Here is a 16,975-nt window from a genome sequence, read left to right as displayed (position 1 = left end):
CATGTTTCCTCTCCCTCTCTCTTCCTCTCTCCCACTGTACTCTCTGTCACCAGCTATTGAGAATGAATATATACATGTAAAAACAATTACAATCAAATACTAAATAATTCATTCTTGCAAATCAACGTGTAGTGAATTGTGTCTGTCATGTGTTTCACCTTAAAGATAGTGACTGTGGCCTTATCTGGTGCATATGGACTGTGTCATGGACAATATTGAGTAAGCTCAATATCAAAAAACTTCATTTGATCACTCCTGTTGCTGAGAATTTTCCAGTATCGCAGGAAATGAAGATGAGTTTCATGATTTACATACATTCACAGAAAATTCACTAAAAACCCACACGAACACAATTATATTAACAGTACTGCACTTTTAATGTTGCCAACTTTTAATAGCCTGAACACTGATCAAGAAACATTATGGACAAAACATTCATTATTTTGCTACGACAATGCAGGTCAAATTAAGATCCTATATCTGTACAAATAGATAATAATACGTAGCACAGTCAAAACACATGCTAGGAGTTAGGTTTGGATATGTTGTTATTATAGCAACAGGGAAGTAAAACTAGTGTGTTGAGGGTTTAATTCCCTCGTGACCCATATTCTGAGTATGTGTCAAACAAGTTTCTATGGATAAAAGTTTACATGCTACATGACTACACTATGTTATAATTTTGTTATAACATCTGTTATAACATTTGTTTTGGCACATGAGTATGTAGGCTTTATTGAATGATCAAACCCCTCCACTGTGATTAGCACATGAGCCATTTACATCTTAGCCCTGAGGGGGGGCGATGTTGAGCGAGTTAAAAAAATTCCCCAGTGTGGAGAGATACTCCTCTGGGTGACAGCGTAGATGAGCAGCGTGCACAGACTCCTTCCACTTCCTGGTTTCCACAACAATGCCCTGCTTCCTCCAGAAGTCGAGGACCGCCTCCATGGCGACGGGGTCGCACAGCGCATCGTTCTCGCAGAAGAAGAAGAGCGCCGGGGCGGTGACGGGGCTGTTGTAGAAGACCTGGATTGACTTGTCGTAGTAGTACACCGTCTGGGACTTGAAGAGCCAGAAGTAGAGCAGAGCAGTGTATCGCACCAGGGGCTCGATACGAGGGAACAGGGTCAGACCCAGGCCTGAGGCACACACAGACACACACACAGATTATTTTCAAGGTTAATTACATTTAAAATTATTTTCTCTGTCACACACCCAAACATAAACTAACCCATACACACACAAACTAACCCATACACACACAAACTAACCCATACACACACCCACACACCGTCTCAGTAGCAGATCCCTCTCCTCTCTCAGATTAATAATCCAAACTGACAATCCTACCTCCTTTCCTTCCCCTCTCTCACCTTTAGCCATATGCTCCAGCGACCCGACCACCATGCTGTCATAGACATGTCCTACGACCCGTTGGGCCAGGCCTGGGTACTTGTGTGGCTCCCTGACCATCTGGCTGAGCAGCTGGGTGAAGGTGTACCCACCGATGGAGAAGGCGTGGACCAGAAGGGGGCGACCTTTGAAACGCGGGTCTCCCAGGACCTCCAGGACCTCAGCCCCATACTCCAGCCCCCAGCGAGGCCACAGGAAGTGCCACACTGTGCTCTCCACAGATAGGATGTCCAGGCCGCGCTCCAGGTAGAGGTCCCGGTACTTTGCCATGGCCCCCGGTCGGGCGCCCAGCCACGGGAAAAGCAGGAGGAGGGGACGGGGGGAGGAGGTGGGCGAGGATGGAGAGAGGGTTGGTACATCCGAAAATGAAGGGGTGAGAGTTGAGTAAACGGTGGGGTGAGAGGGCATGTCTGAGATAAAGGGGATGGAGAGGGAGTAGGAGGGGGAGGGAAGAGGATGGTCTAGATGGGAGTCTAGATGGGAGGATAAGGAGGAGGTGGGAGGAGAGGGGGCAGGGGTATCGCTGGTGCAGTAGTAGGTGATGCTTCTGGTGACCCTCCAGGTTTTGACCCGCCCCTCTCCCACTATCACAGACATGTCTGACTCAGAGTGGGAGTTACTGGGGAAAGAACAGGGGAAAGAATTAGAGCAGGAGTAGAAGTTTAATGACAGAGGGAGAAAATATGGGTTAAACGAAAAACGTTATGCCTCAAGTTAAATTAATGTATACCTGCATACACAGACACATGCAAGGTTGTGGGATCTACTCAAGGTTAGATCCGGTTGATATATATATACACATATATATAAGAGTCACAGTAGGCTATTAGTGTTACAGTGAAGCATTAGACAGTACACATTGCTTTGGTCCATATTAGACCAAGAAAGCGGAGTAAACATATTTGTATCTATGTGCTGATGTAAGCACCTGTGTTACAGGCCAACTTGGATCAGAAACATTCCTTTGTAAATATGCTCTACTTTTTGATGCCCAATGACTTATGTTAGGCAAATTCTCACATGGTTAAATAGCTCAGTGTCATTTAGATATACACAGTTTCATGAAACTTCTTCAAACCAAGCCAACACCCCGCACAGCAGGCAGAGTTCACCTCATTATGTACAGGGTATAAAAATGACTTTTGGTCAACCAGCCACTGTGGCAGGTAACGTTAGATTAAAACATCTCTACCAGCCACTCATTGTTTTTACCAGCCCAAATAGTTTTTGCCCCTAAAATTACACTAACAAAACACAACAAAATTGATTAACATGCTTTGTAATGTTTCTAAAACAATACATGTATTGTCTAGTAAGAAGTAACTAACGTTGGTGTATTGTTTAATCAAATGTTTTGTGACCTGAGTCTTTTAAACAAAATATCACAGATGAGACAAAACATTCCACCTACTGCCTTTAAGGTCGGGAGGTTACCGTGATAGCGCGACAAGAGTCATGTTTGTGACTGACTTTCAGTCTGACTATTAGAAGCGTTGTCACCTCTTCCCTAGCATTTAAAACTCAAACATAGAAAAACAACCTAGCTTGTGAACAAAACAATGTAAATAGTCAAGAAACACAACAACACAGTCTCATTTCAAGTAAATTAGACCTACTTTTATGCATGTGCGCAGCGCTTCTAAAAATGAATATTTCACTCAGCTCTTCACATGCGCACAGCCAGGCAGTGTTGCAGCGCGAAGTGCTGAATAGGATTCGTAGTTCTTTGACTTTGCGCGATTAATTGACCAGCTATGAAACAAAACGGCGGAAATGCTTTTAAAACAACTATTGCAGCATTTGTTTTACTATACATGAGATCATACTTGACTATTTTTATTCACCAAATTAATGCGCGTGAAATGCTCGCACTGTGGAGCCCTGATCACCTGCAAACGTGGCTGGTGAAATAGACATTTTACCCTCCAATGCCAAAATCTACTGTCATTTGGCATGTGGTGGGTGTTAATTTTAGGCCCTGATTATGCATCTGTACCCCATGAAGAATTTGAGTATCCCCATAGCAGTTGAACTGTCCACCGTCTTCTTTCTGTAAGTGAATTAACCGCTTTAGTAGATTCCAGGATTCATCTGACCTTCCTTTATCACTGATCTCCGATCTCCATATACAAATAGGGTGGGAAATAACCACAGCTGTCAAGATCTACCCCCCCCCCTCTCTAGCGTGTCACGGTTTTGCGCAATGGAAAATTATATTTTCTGACAGAAAAAAAAGCAACGTTTGGTAAGATTTAGATATGTACATAATGGATATCCTTAGACAAACACACAAGTGGGCGGAACTTAAACAACATTGTAATTATATTAAAAGAGAAACTTTATAAAGGGGCCGTTTGGTCCCACTATTGGAGAAAACGTCCCCGCTATGTGGTAAAATGCACCCTTGAAGACTAAATACACATCACTTTAAAACGTTAACTTGGCTCAGTTTGCTGCTTGACATGCGCATATTTCAAAAGAATACCCTCTTCCTGCCAAGTAGGGTACTGTGAGGAAAAACATTTAGCCCAAACATACTCACTACAAGAAAATAAAAAAAACGGAATACAATTCCTCTCTAACCAAGTGGATTATTTATCTTTAGGCTCCCCTGCTGGAATAAAACACGTTTATAACTGCATTCGATTATATATATATACTGTAACGACCCTGGGTTTATAAGCGCGGAAATCGACTCTTCCTCTCGAGCATGCTTTTGCGGCACGGTCGATAGCGCGCTGGACCTCGGGCTAGAAGGTCGAGGGTTCGAGACCTGCTCCCTGCTGTTTCATTACAATACAGTGCCAGTCGAAAGTGTGGACACACCTACTCATTCAAGGGTTTACATTGTAGAATAAGAGTGAAGACATCAACATGTTAAATTAATTAACACATATGGAATCATGTAGCAACCAAAAAAGTGTTAATACAAATCAAAATATATTTTAGATTTTAGATTATTTAAAGTAGCCACTCTTTGCCATGATGACAGCTTTCCACACTCTTGGCATTCTCTCACCAAGCTTCAGCTGGAATGCTTTTCATAATCTGAGAACTTGTTGGCTGCTTTTCCTACACTCTGCTATTCAGCTCATCACAAACCATCTCAATTGGGTTAAGGTGTAGTGAGTGTGGACGCCAGGTCATCTGATGCAGAACTCCATCACTCTCCTTGGTCAAATAGCCCTTTAACGATCTGGAGGTGTGTTTTGGGTCATTGTTCTGTTGAAAAACAAATGATAGTCCCACTGAGCACAAACCAGATGGGATGGCGTATCGCTGAAGAATGCTGTGGTAGCCATGCTGGTTAAGTGTGCCTTGAATTCTAAATAAATCACAGACAGTGTCACCAGAAAAGCACCCCCATACCATCAAACCTCCTCCTCCATGCTTCACGGTGGGAACCACACATGCGGAGATCATCCGTTCACTTACTCTGCATCTCACAAAGACACAACGGTTGCAACCGAAAATCTCAAATTTGGACTAATCAGACCAAAGACAGATTTCCACAGGTCTAATGTCCATTGATCACTAATATTCTTGGCCCAAGCAAGTCTCTACTTCTTATTGGTGTACTTTAGTAGGGGTTTCTTTGCAGCAATTTGACAATGAAAGCTTGATTCACACAGGCTCCTCTGATGTTGTGATATGTTACCTGAACTCTGTGAAGCATTTATTTGGGCTGCAATCTGAGGTGCTGTTAACTCTAATGAACTTGTCCTCTGCAGCAGAGGTAACTCTGGATGTCCCTTTCCTGTGGCGGTCCTCATGAGAGCCAGTTTTATCATAGCGCTTGATGGTTTTTGTGACTGCACTAGAAGAAACATTCAAAGTTCTTTAAATTTTAACTGACCTTCATGTCTTAAAGTAATGATGGACTGTCGTTTTTCTTTGCTTACTTGAGCTGTTCTTGCCATAATATGGACTTAGTCTTTTACCAAAATAGGGCTATGTGCTGTATACCACCCATACTGTCACGACTTGAGTTGGTTGTAATTAGTTGGGCTTTATTAGTCAGCCGGCCCGCCCGTTTCTTTGTGCGGGATTAATTATTGTAACCCTGGTGTTTGCTACAGACATATGTGTCCGTGTATTTAGTGCTATACTGTTTTCCTTCCCTGTGTCTGGGGCATTTTGTTTGAGCACCCAAAAGTGGGTTGGCCGTGGTTCACCGTGTGTGCATTAAAGGAGCACTTTATTGATCTCTCTGCTTTCCTGCGCCTGATTTCACTCTCACGACACCCAGGACCTTACACATACCTTATCACAACTGGCCCAAATGCATTAAGAAGGAATAAATTCCACAAATTAACTTTTAACAAGGCACACCTGTTACATGAAATGCATTCCAGGTGCCTAATTCATGAAGCTGGTTGAGAGAATGCCAAGAGTGTGCAAAGCTGTCATTAAGTCAAAGGGTGGCTACTTTGAAGAATCTCAAATACAAAATATATTTGGTTTCCATATGTGCTTTTTCATAGTTTTGATGTCTTCACTAATATTCTACAATGTAGAAAATAGTAAAAAATAAAGAGAAATTCTGGGATGAGAATGTGTGTCCAAACTTTTGACTAGTACATTTAAAACATATATATAATACATTCTGCTCCTCTCCTCTCTACCTAACTTTCCCTCACAGTCCCTTCAGTTTTTCTCCAATCCTGTTAGTTTAGCTGTTCAACCTACCCTAGTTATCCCTCACCCATCATAGCCCTTCCATTCCCAACCAATCAGAACTCTTGGAAATGCACATCTGGACACTGCACCCACCCACTCAGGTCAGAGTGTAATCGTCTTCTGAAGAGAGAGGACCTTTTATTGTCAACAGTAACACAAATGCCTGAATGTTGTGTGTGGATCAAAATAACCACAACAATACGATTCCAAGTCATTCTGATTACCACACATGAAGAACTATATTCAAAGAAAGCAGCTGTGTCAATGTCAATGTCAATGTCAATGTCAATGTCAATGTCAGTGTCAGTGTCAGTGTCAGTGTGTGTGTGTGTGTGTGTGTGTGTGTGTGTGTGTGTGTGTGTGTGTGTGTGTGTGTGTGTGTAGTGACAATTAAGAAGTAAAATTCCTCAAAAATATTTTCTAACCAGAAAGCACTATAGTGGGCAGAACACAACCAATCAGCATTAAATATATAGAGGGTGAGGGCATTCACAGCTGACTGCTCCAATTAGCTCTCGATAGCCATTTTTAACAATATACTGTATATACACACACGCTGGGTGTACAAAACATTAAGGACACCTTCCTAATATTGTGTTGTACCCTGCAAGGTGTCAAAAGTGTTCCGCAGGGATGCTGGAACATGTTGACTCCAATGCTTCCCACAGTTGTGTCAAGTTTGTGGATCTCCTTTGGTTGGTGGACCGCTCTTGATACACACAAAAATATTGAGTGTGAAAAACCCGGAACTTCCTGCCATACCCCGTTCAAAGGGACTTAAATATTTTGTCTTGCCCATTCACGCTCTGAATATTACACATAAAAAATCCATGTCTCGATTGTCTCAAAGCTAAAAAGTCCTTCTTTAATCTGTCTCCTCCCTTTAATTTAAGAAGTGACATCAATAGCTTTCACCTGGATTCCCCTGGTCAGAGTAGCCAGTTTCTGCTCTGCTTGCTTTTACAACTCAGAGAAAAAGCACAACACACACAGGTCACAGCTGCCTCTCTTCACACACTCTGTGGTGTCTGCAGTCCTATATGGGGAGTTATTCAGGCCAGAAGTCAGTACTAGTGAAGCTACTTATACCTCTCTCCAAGTCACCTAATGTCTTCCTAGCCCCATAAGATATCGCCATGAATAAACATGGAATGTCAATGGAGACAAGTTTTTTTCTATGGCATCAAACTACTGATGCGTTCACGTCACGTCCATGTCAAGTGAAACATTGTGTAGACATATGGTTCACGTCGTGCACACGCGACACTGACATGTCATGTGTAAGTCAGTTTGAATGTAGCTAAGTTCATTACGAAAGAGCTCACCATGAATGGCTTAAAAACGGCTACATGACATCTACGTGTACATAATGCTTTCACGTCATGTACACGGGACACTTTAGTTTATTATAAAATATCTTACCATGAACTCCTTACAAACGTCTGCATGACGTCTCCATTGCCAGAGTCAGTTAATCAATTGAGTTTGTTGATATAGCTAAAATAGCATATCACCTCAATTAAATAATTATTAGGCTAGTTGATTTTCAGCCAGCCACCATTAATTACTGTGTAGATATGCCTATGTCCCAAATCAATATGGACACAAGGGCTTCTTTTTGGAGGGAGCCCTATTCAGAAATAAGAGGTAGCCTAGGTATCTAGTGGTGCATTCAAACAACAGGGAACTCTGCAATCTCTGACTTCTGACTTCAGTGCTTTGAAAACAGCTAGGAACTCAGAACGAAATGAGCTCTGACTGGGAAAAATAGTTTTTAACAGTCAATTCAGACACTCATCTTTCTCTGACTTTCTGACCTGAAAATCACTGATGGAATGAATTGACCTAGTTTTTCCCCCCAGTTCCCAGTTCACCACAAGTTTCCCGGGTTTAGTAAAACAATAATGACACCTGCTTTTCATTTAAAAGTGAATGTTTTCATAAGCCTTTAGACCTACCAAGAGGCCATGATGAGGCTGAACAAGGCCTTCGATAGGCTAGTAGACTATGTAGAAATAATCGTGGAGTTTATCATTGTCATAGCCAAGATCGCTATATATATTCTGAATCCTGAATCCAACATTTGGCTAAGGTGTATTTAAACTTCCGATTTCAACTGCAAATGAAGGTGTGGCTTTCATGACACTCAGTTCTATTGTGTCTGCCATAGCTTTGTTGCGGTAAGACGATTTCATATAAGTGAGTAAATCCTGAAATCTCACCTCAATGCTTCCCTTTCCCAACAGTATTTCACATTCAATTTCTGTGTTATTTACACTACTGTTCAAAAGTTAGTTGTCACTTAGAAATGTCCTTGTTTTTGAAAGAAAGGCACATTTTTGGTCCATTAAAATAACATCAAATTGATCAGAAATACAGTGTAGACATTGTTAATGTTGTAAATGACTATTGTAGCAGGAAACGGCAGATTTTTTTTATGGAATCACTAAATAGGCGCACAGAAGCCCATTGTCAGCAACCATCAATCCTGTGTTCCAATGGCACGTTGTGTTAGCAAATCCAAGTTTATCATTTTAAAAGGCTAATTGATCATTAGAAAAACCTTTTGCAATTTTGTTAGCACAGCTGAAAACGCTTGTGTTGATTAAAGAAGCAATAAAACTGGCCTTCTTTAGACTAGCTGAGTATTGAATAAAGAAGCAATAAAAACTGGCCTTCTTTAGACTAGTTGAGTATCTGGAGCATTTGTGGGTTCGATTACAGGCTCAAAATGGCCAGAAACAAAGAACTTTCTTCTGAAACTCGTCAGACTATTCTTGTTCTGAGAAATGAAGGCTATTCAATGTGAGAAATTGCCAAGTAACTGAAGATCTTGTGCAACGCTGTGTACTACTCCCTTCACAGAACAGTGCAAACTGGCTCTAACGAGAATAGAAAGAAGAGTGGGAGGCCCCAGTGCACAACTGAGCAGGAGGACAAGTACATTAGAGTGTCTAGTTTGAGAAACAGATGCCTCACAAGTCCTCAATTGGTAGCGTCATTAAGTAGTACCTGCAAAAAAACAGTCTCAACGTCAACAGTGAAGAGGCTATTCCGGGATGCTGGCCTTCTATGCAGAGTTGCAAAGAAAAAGCAATATCTTAGACTGGCCAATAAAAAAAAAGATTAAGATGGGCAAAAGAACACAGACACTGGACAGAGGAACTCCGCCTTGAAGGCCAGCATCCCGGATATGCCTCTTCACTGTTGATGTTGAGACTGGTGTTTTGTGGGTACCATTTAATACAGAATAGACAAAGCCTAGATGGTAGCAGGACCTGGAGATAGATGGTAGCAGGACCTGAGCAGGCCAGACTACTGGTTGATTTTGAAGCCCAGCTTTTTAATGTAGTGTCCCCTTCAACATGAAGTCTTCAACACGAGCAAAGTTCATCACACCAGCAAACATTAAAAAAACAAGTGGCCAGCTTGTGCAACAATATTTCAAGCATGGGTAGTCTAGTCTTAGATAATGTCCAGAGCTTCTGGTTTTGGATACACACAGTTGTGCAAGCAAAGATGTCATTAGCACTGTCCACAACATTGGAAAAAACTAGGCATTCCTCAATATCAGAAATATCTCAAGGAAGTAATTATTGATCAGAACACATCCCCTTAAAACTTATTGAGGCGATGGGTTCCCCTACAAGAACTCCACCTCCCCTTTCAGCTGAAAAGGTGGCGCAGGGAATGCCAAAATATTCTTTAGAAATATTTAACCTCCACATATTAACAAGTCCAATACCTCAAATGAAAGATAAAACACCTCGTTCATCTACCCAGCGTGTCAGATTTTTTACATGTTTTACGGCGAAAACACAACATATATTTATGTCAGACCACCACCAAACCAAAGAAAAAACGTAGCCATTTTTTCCAGCAAAAGATAAAAATCACAAAAGCAGGATTTAAAAAAAAATCAATCACTAACCTCTTGAAAATCTTCATCAGATGACAGTCATATGACATGTTACACAGTACATTTATGTTTTGTTCGATAATATGCATTTTATATCCATAAATCTCAGTTTACATTGACACCATGTTCAGAAAATCCTCCAAAATATCCTGAGGAATTATAGAAAGCTACGCCAGATAACAGAAATACTCATCATAAACTTTGACTAAAGATACATGTTCCACATATAATTAAAGATACACTGGTTCTTAATGCAACCGCTGTGTCACATTTTTTTTACGTTACGGAAAAACCCTAACATTGCAATAATCTGAGACGGCACTCAGACGTAACAATATTTCTCCGCCATGTTGGAGTCAACAGAAATACAAAATTACAACATAAATATTCCCTTACCTTTGATGATGTTTTATCAGAATGTAGTGCAAGGAGTCCTAGTTCAACAATAAATCGTTTTGTTTCATAATGTTCAATTCTAGTGTCCAAGTAGCAGCATTTGCTACCACTTTCAGCTCAAATGCCCAAAAAATGACTTCTGGTCCAGGATAACTTTGCATCAAAACTTCCAAATGACAAACTAAGTGCAGAATCAATCTTCAGGATGTTATAATCATATATATCCAATAGCATTCCAACCGGATCATTCGTTTTCATCTGGGGCTGATTGGAACAGCCGAAGCACTCAAAGGCAAACGCGCCTCAACAAAATGACATCCTTTTGCGACACCAACTACTTTCCTTCCCATTAGGTCAAAGTTCACAGCAAATGCTCCATTACACTTTCTACTGAATGAGGACATCTAGTGGAAGACGTAGGAAGTGTTTCCAGATCCATAACTTGTTGGGAAGGGAGGGGGCGATGACGTCAAAGTTGCCCAACTTTCAGGATTTCAAAACTTGTTTGGAAGATTGCCTGCCCTATGAGTTCTGTTATACTCACAGACATAAACTTCAGAGTGTTTTCTATCCAATAGTAATAATAATATGCATATATTAGCAATTTAGGACAGATTTTGATGCAGTTCACTATGGGCACGCAATTCATCCAAAGTGGAAATACTGCCCCCTATCTCTATTTGATAGCTGGAATATATATATTTTTTTCTATTAGTTAATTATCCAATAGGCCCCATCCTATCCTAGACCACAATTTACCCATCCCCCTTTGATTTCTAAAGTCCTTATATATGTCATGTCTTATTATGTCTGTTCCTGTCCTTTCTCTTCACTCTGTCTCTCTCTGCTGGTCTTATTAGGTTACCTTCTCTCTCTCTCCTTCTCCAGCTGTTCCTCATCTCCCCTAACTAGCTCGTTCACCCTTTCCCCACCTGTTCCCTTTTTTCCCTCTGATTAGGTCTCTATTTCTCTCTCTGTTCCTGCTACTTTCGGTGTCAGATTCTCGTTTGTGTTTCTCATGCCAGAAGCAAGCTATCGTCTCGTTTGCTTCCTCCTAGTCCTATCCTGTCTGAGTCTGCCTGGCAGGTGCATCCTGTACACTTCTAACTATCTTTTGTTTGCACTGTGTCCAGTTCATCATATGCTACGTGTGATCAGGTACCACCGTTCCTCTGTGACCCGCACCGACCCAGAGCGACCTGCAGCCTGTCGCCGCTACCCAGCTATTCATCAGAGGGACCCTCTCTGCGGGTAGTCTATTGTGCCATTGACAACGTCGGAAGAGGATCTATGCCATTCCTGTTTTTTCATTAAAAGAACTCTGTTTCTGTTAAACCGCTTTTGGGTCTTCACTCAAGTGCATAACAATATAGGTTAATTAAGGTTATCTCAATCAATAGTAGCCAATTCGAAACCTTCACAGACAATATTTAAAGCAGAATCCCTGAACCTGGCCTTCTTCCTCACTAGAGTTTGTTCCCCCACTCCGCATAATCTGTCCTGCCTCAATTCCACTCCATTATAATTCATTTACCTTTAAAAACCTATGACCACAAATTCATTATTCAAATTGCACCCCCCTGTGGCTGATCAGACCACCCGGGAGAGCCATGAAAGCAGGTCAAAGGTTACACCACCCCCTTACATTCGTGTTCCATACCATATTAGACATATTAAAGAACCCTTTATCTTTAAAAAAATCACTTGCCTAATTAAAAATCAGAAAAAAAACTCCTAATATTCCATATGTGAGTGTACCCCTTTAAGATATCTTGTCTCTGGGAACATGGAAATCACCTTAGTAAACCCCTTAGTAAACCCAAACATTTACTACAAAAACAAAACCTAATAATTATGATAATCCCCTCAAACTCAAATCATTCGTTTTAAATTTCCTCGATGTTTCATGTCTTACATTCGTGTTTCTCCAAATTGTCTCCCCAAAATACTTCTTAAATACCCTGCCATTAGAGACACACAACTGTGATAAACGTACACAATCCATTTAACATAAAATAAACTCAGCCTGCAATCCACTTTGCGGATCTTTCATTGTTCCCCATAATGAAAACAGATTCTAATGTTAGTATACCTTAACCTCCTGTTTAATTTCAATGGTGTTATCTGAACAATCAAACCAAAATCAATAACCGGGAAGTACTTGTGTAAATTAATTAAAAGAACAAAATAAATCTACCTTATTTCTCAGCACACTCCATCCTGCAATGTGGGTCCACTTGGAATATTCAGTCCCTGACTGCAATATTTTTGTTATCTGCTATACGTTTATTCGCTTGACTTGGTTAGAACTCCCCTCCCGTCTTATGTTGACCACACCCGTCGCCCCGTCTCCCGTACCTAGTGTATATATTATCTAGTACTCAGTGGCTCAATTAATGTTTAACGTAAGTATGTTCAGATGTTGATTTATGTAATTCTACAATATTAGTATAGTTCAAACCTCATAATATGAATCTACACACAGAATGTTACGTTAATAGAGTTTAACACTTTTTCCAATAGTCATGCACACCCCCTCAATATTCTATGATATAACTCTGTGCAAACATCTCATCTGCAAGTCCGTGACTTTTTATACATTCTCACCGGTACCAGCTCCAACTGAAATACCTAATGTACAAACACTCGCTTGGCAGGCTCAAATTAATACAACTCAGACATCTCATCTGAAGGTCCCCGACCTCATTCATACCGATATTAGTCCCCGACTGAATATCAAGCGTATTTCATGCACACGATTTGAGTCTCACAAATCTTCATTCACGCCAGCAAGCAGACCAGTAGGAGACGCAATGGCCCCACCTTCTATCCATTCTCTGTACAGCTTCTCCCCCCGTCTCTTCCACTCCTTACCCTCTCTGCCTTCATTCACTTCTAGAGTGGACTTCAGCGTTTAACACCTTTTCTATTTCCAACAACATGTTATATACACTACAATACTGTCAACAACCTACGCCTTTACTCAAACCCAAGTGGTACCCTTTCCATACTGCTAAATCGGCCCCCAATTAGGTCTAAAGTAAGAACTCAATTATGCACTGTGGGTCCCCGAGGGTATTAAGTAGTCTAGTGTCCCCCGGATTATCACCTTTACTTCAATACCAAATGTACAAAATAAAAAATACAATCACTCTATATGACTAATGTGTCAACCGGATCACGTTTCCAGAACAACTTAATGTCTCACTCAAACTTGGTATTCAGTGCGCCGACTTTACTACCCGATGTACTTCACACACACCTATGCTTTGTTAGGACCTTAGAGAGACCCTCTCCATAGGGCTAAATCGGTCTCAAGTCCAAGTAATCAATTTAATTATCCGTCATTCACACTTGGCCCTGCCTAGTACATCACATTCACATCATATGGCTTTCCATTGGCACTATGGTGGTCACTCGTTACCCACCACTCATACATGTAGTCCCAGACTATCCATTGGCACTATGGTGGTCACTCGTTACCCACCACTCATACATGTAGTCCCAGACTATCCATTGGCACTATGGTGGTCACTCGTTACCCACCACTCATACATGTAGTCCCAGACTATCCATTGGCACTATGGTGGTCACTCGTTACCCACCACTCATACATGTAGTCCCAGACTATCCATTGGCACTATGGTGGTCACTCGTTACCCACCACTCATACATGTAGTCCCAGACTATCCATTCACACTATGGTGGTCACTCGTTACCCACCACTCATACATGTAGTCCCAGACTATCCATTGGCACTATGGTGGTCACTCGTTACCCACCACTCATACATGTAGTCCCAGACTATCCATTCACACTATGGTGGTCACTCGTTACCCACCACTCATACATGTAGTCCCAGACTATCCATTGGCACTATGGGGGTAACTCGTTACCCACCACTCATACATGTAGTCCCAGACTATCCATTGGCACTATGGTGGTCACTCGTTACCCACCACTCATACATGTAGTCCCAGACTATCCATTGGCACTATGGGGGTAACTCGTTACCCACCACTCATACATGTAGTCCCAGACTATCCATTGGCACTATGGTGGTCACTCGTTACCCACCACTCATACATGTAGTCCCAGACTATCCATTGGCACTATGGTGGTAACTCCATTGGCACTATTACCCACCACTCATACATGTAGTCCCAGACTATCCATTCACACTATGGTGGTAACTCGTTACCCACCACTCACCCACCACTACATGTAGTCCCAGACTATCCATTGGCACTATGGGGGTAACTCGTTACCCACCACTCATACATGTAGTCCCAGACTATCCATTGGCACTATGGGGGTAACTCGTTACCCACCACTCATACATGTAGTCCCAGACTATCCATTGGCACTATGGTGGTCACTCGTTACCCACCACTCATACATGTAGTCCCAGACTATCCATTGCACTATGGTGGTCACTCGTTACCCACCACTCATACATGTAGTCCCAGACTATCCATTGGCACTATGGTGGTCACTCGTTACCCACCACTCATACATGTAGTCCCAGACTATCCATTCGCACCTTGGTGGTAACTCGTTACCCACCACTCATACATGTAGTCCCAAACTATCCATTCACACTATGGGGGTAACTCGTTACCCACCACTCATACATGTAGTCCCAGACTATCCATTGGCACTATGGTGGTCACTCGTTACCCACCACTCATACATGTAGTCCCAAACTATCCATTCACACTATGGGGGTAACTCGTTACCCACCACTCATACATGTAGTCCCAGACTATCCATTGGCACTATGGTAGGTAACTCGTTACCCACCACTCATACATGTAGTCCCAGACTATCCATTGGTGGTCGCACCTTGTAGTGGTCACACCCACCACTCATACATGTAGTCCCAGACTATCCAGTCACACTTACCCACCACTCATACATGTAGTCCCAGACTATCCATTCACACTATGGTGGTCACTCGTTACCCACCACTCATACATGTAGTCCCAGACTATCCATTCACACTATGGGGGTAACTCGTTACCCACCACTCATACATGTAGTCCCAGACTATCCATTGGCACTATGGGGGTAACTCGTTACCCACCACTCATACATGTAGTCCCAGACTATCCATTGGCACTATGGTGGTCACTCGTTACCCACCACTCATACATGTAGTCCCAGACTATCCATTGCACTATGGTGGTCACTCGTTACCCACCACTCATACATGTAGTCCCAGACTATCCATTGGCACTATGGTGGTCACTCGTTACCCACCACTCATACATGTAGTCCCAGACTATCCATTCGCACCTTGGTGGTAACTCGTTACCCACCACTCATACATGTAGTCCCAAACTATCCATTCACACTATGGGGGTAACTCGTTACCCACCACTCATACATGTAGTCCCAGACTATCCATTGGCACTATGGTGGTCACTCGTTACCCACCACTCATACATGTAGTCCCAGACTATCCATTCGCACCTTGGTGGTCACTCGTTACCCACCACTCATACATGTAGTCCCAGACTATCCATTGGCACTATGGGGGTAACTCGTTACCCACCACTCATACATGTAGTCCCAGACTATCCATTCACACTATGGTGGTCACTCGTTACCCACCACTCATACATGTAGTCCCAGACTATCCATTGGCACTATGGGGTAACTCGTTACCCACCACTCATACATGTAGTCCCAGACTATCCATTCACACTATGGTGGTTACCCGTTACCCACCACTCATACATGTAGTAAGTGTCCTCTGTTACCACCCACTAGCCAGGCATACTAGTACATCCCATACACAATGCATCATTAAGTATTGTTGATCAATAATAAAATTGCAGTTGCCAATGGAGATATTACTTTCTCAACTATTTTCCAATCTCAAAATCATAATAGTTTAAATTTAGTAACTTACATCAAACAGGTGTCTCACAAAATGAATTTGGATAACGCCAATATGCAGAATTTCAGTTATTACAATAGGTATCTGCTTACCTTTTTCGTAGACCGGTCTTTTTGTGAGAAACACCGTCCGTCCGATGACAGCAAAGGCCAATCGGCCGGACAATCTCCAGCGTAGTCCTTCTACCAGATCACATCGGGGTCACCAATTATTAGAGTTGCGTAAATTCAAATCTGGTATCAGGATAAATATAACAATGTGTCGCCGATTTTATACAATGTATTTTGTATTAGCTAAGTAATAAATGGCGAATGCAACTTTCGTATATACGGGCTCACTATAATACCACCCAGGGCAGAACAGAGAACTGACAGGATGTACGTAAACAGTTGTTCTTATACTGTGATAGACATAGTTCCAACCCGTCTGTTGGCCTATCACAGTAGAGGCTGAGCGTGGTTTAGACTTGCTCAGCCTATCGCAGACGCTCAGGCGGGTCCCCGCCTCTTGGCGCTTCTTGGAGTTCTCCCTCCGTCGATGTATAGATTCTCACTGTTCTGGTATCGCAGCCTAGTTGTAACAATTGCTCAGTTCCTGCTATTGTGTAGTTCAGTATTTTTCCATCTCAGTTCAACCTCGTGATGACCACCCCTCCCTAT

The 16,975-nt window shown here is 42.2% G+C and overlaps 1 protein-coding gene across 2 annotated transcripts; it reads right to left on the bottom strand.

The window, feature by feature from the left end:
* Nucleotides 1-353: 353 nt before the first annotated feature.
* Nucleotides 354-16,695, bottom strand: LOC135515089 (uncharacterized). 2 transcript variants are annotated; one of them, XM_064938923.1, is made up of 3 exons: nucleotides 16,409-16,695; nucleotides 1,377-2,035; nucleotides 354-1,142 (listed from the first exon to the last, which is right to left on the bottom strand). In XM_064938923.1, the coding sequence occupies exons 2-3, from the start codon at nucleotides 2,011-2,013 to the stop codon at nucleotides 787-789; spliced, it is 993 nt and encodes a 330-aa protein (XP_064794995.1). In that variant the 5' UTR covers nucleotides 2,014-2,035; nucleotides 16,409-16,695; the 3' UTR covers nucleotides 354-786. The 2 variants fall into 2 exon arrangements, with proteins under 2 accessions (XP_064794995.1, XP_064794994.1); XM_064938922.1 differs by lacking the exon at nucleotides 16,409-16,695 and adding an exon at nucleotides 3,413-3,572.
* Between the last annotated feature and the right edge of the window lie 280 nt (nucleotides 16,696-16,975).

This window comes from Oncorhynchus masou, chromosome 26, assembly GCF_036934945.1.
Source record: "Oncorhynchus masou masou isolate Uvic2021 chromosome 26, UVic_Omas_1.1, whole genome shotgun sequence".
Taxonomy (NCBI): Eukaryota; Metazoa; Chordata; class Actinopteri; order Salmoniformes; family Salmonidae; genus Oncorhynchus; species Oncorhynchus masou.
Note: the sequence above shows the minus strand (reverse complement) of the source record. Positions and strands in the feature narration are given on the sequence as shown.

Bases quoted from the DNA above. Each gene is read 5' to 3' on its own strand.
- LOC135515089 (XM_064938922.1), bottom strand. From the start codon at position 3,438: ATGGGGATACTCAAATTCTTCATGGG. The intron at 2,036-3,412 runs GTACAGATGCAT...TTCTTTCCCCAG, and splicing joins ATACTCAAATTCTTCATGGG to TAACTCCCACTCTGAGTCAG. The intron at 1,143-1,376 runs GTGAGAGAGGGG...TGTGTGCCTCAG, and splicing joins GCTGGAGCATATGGCTAAAG to GCCTGGGTCTGACCCTGTTC.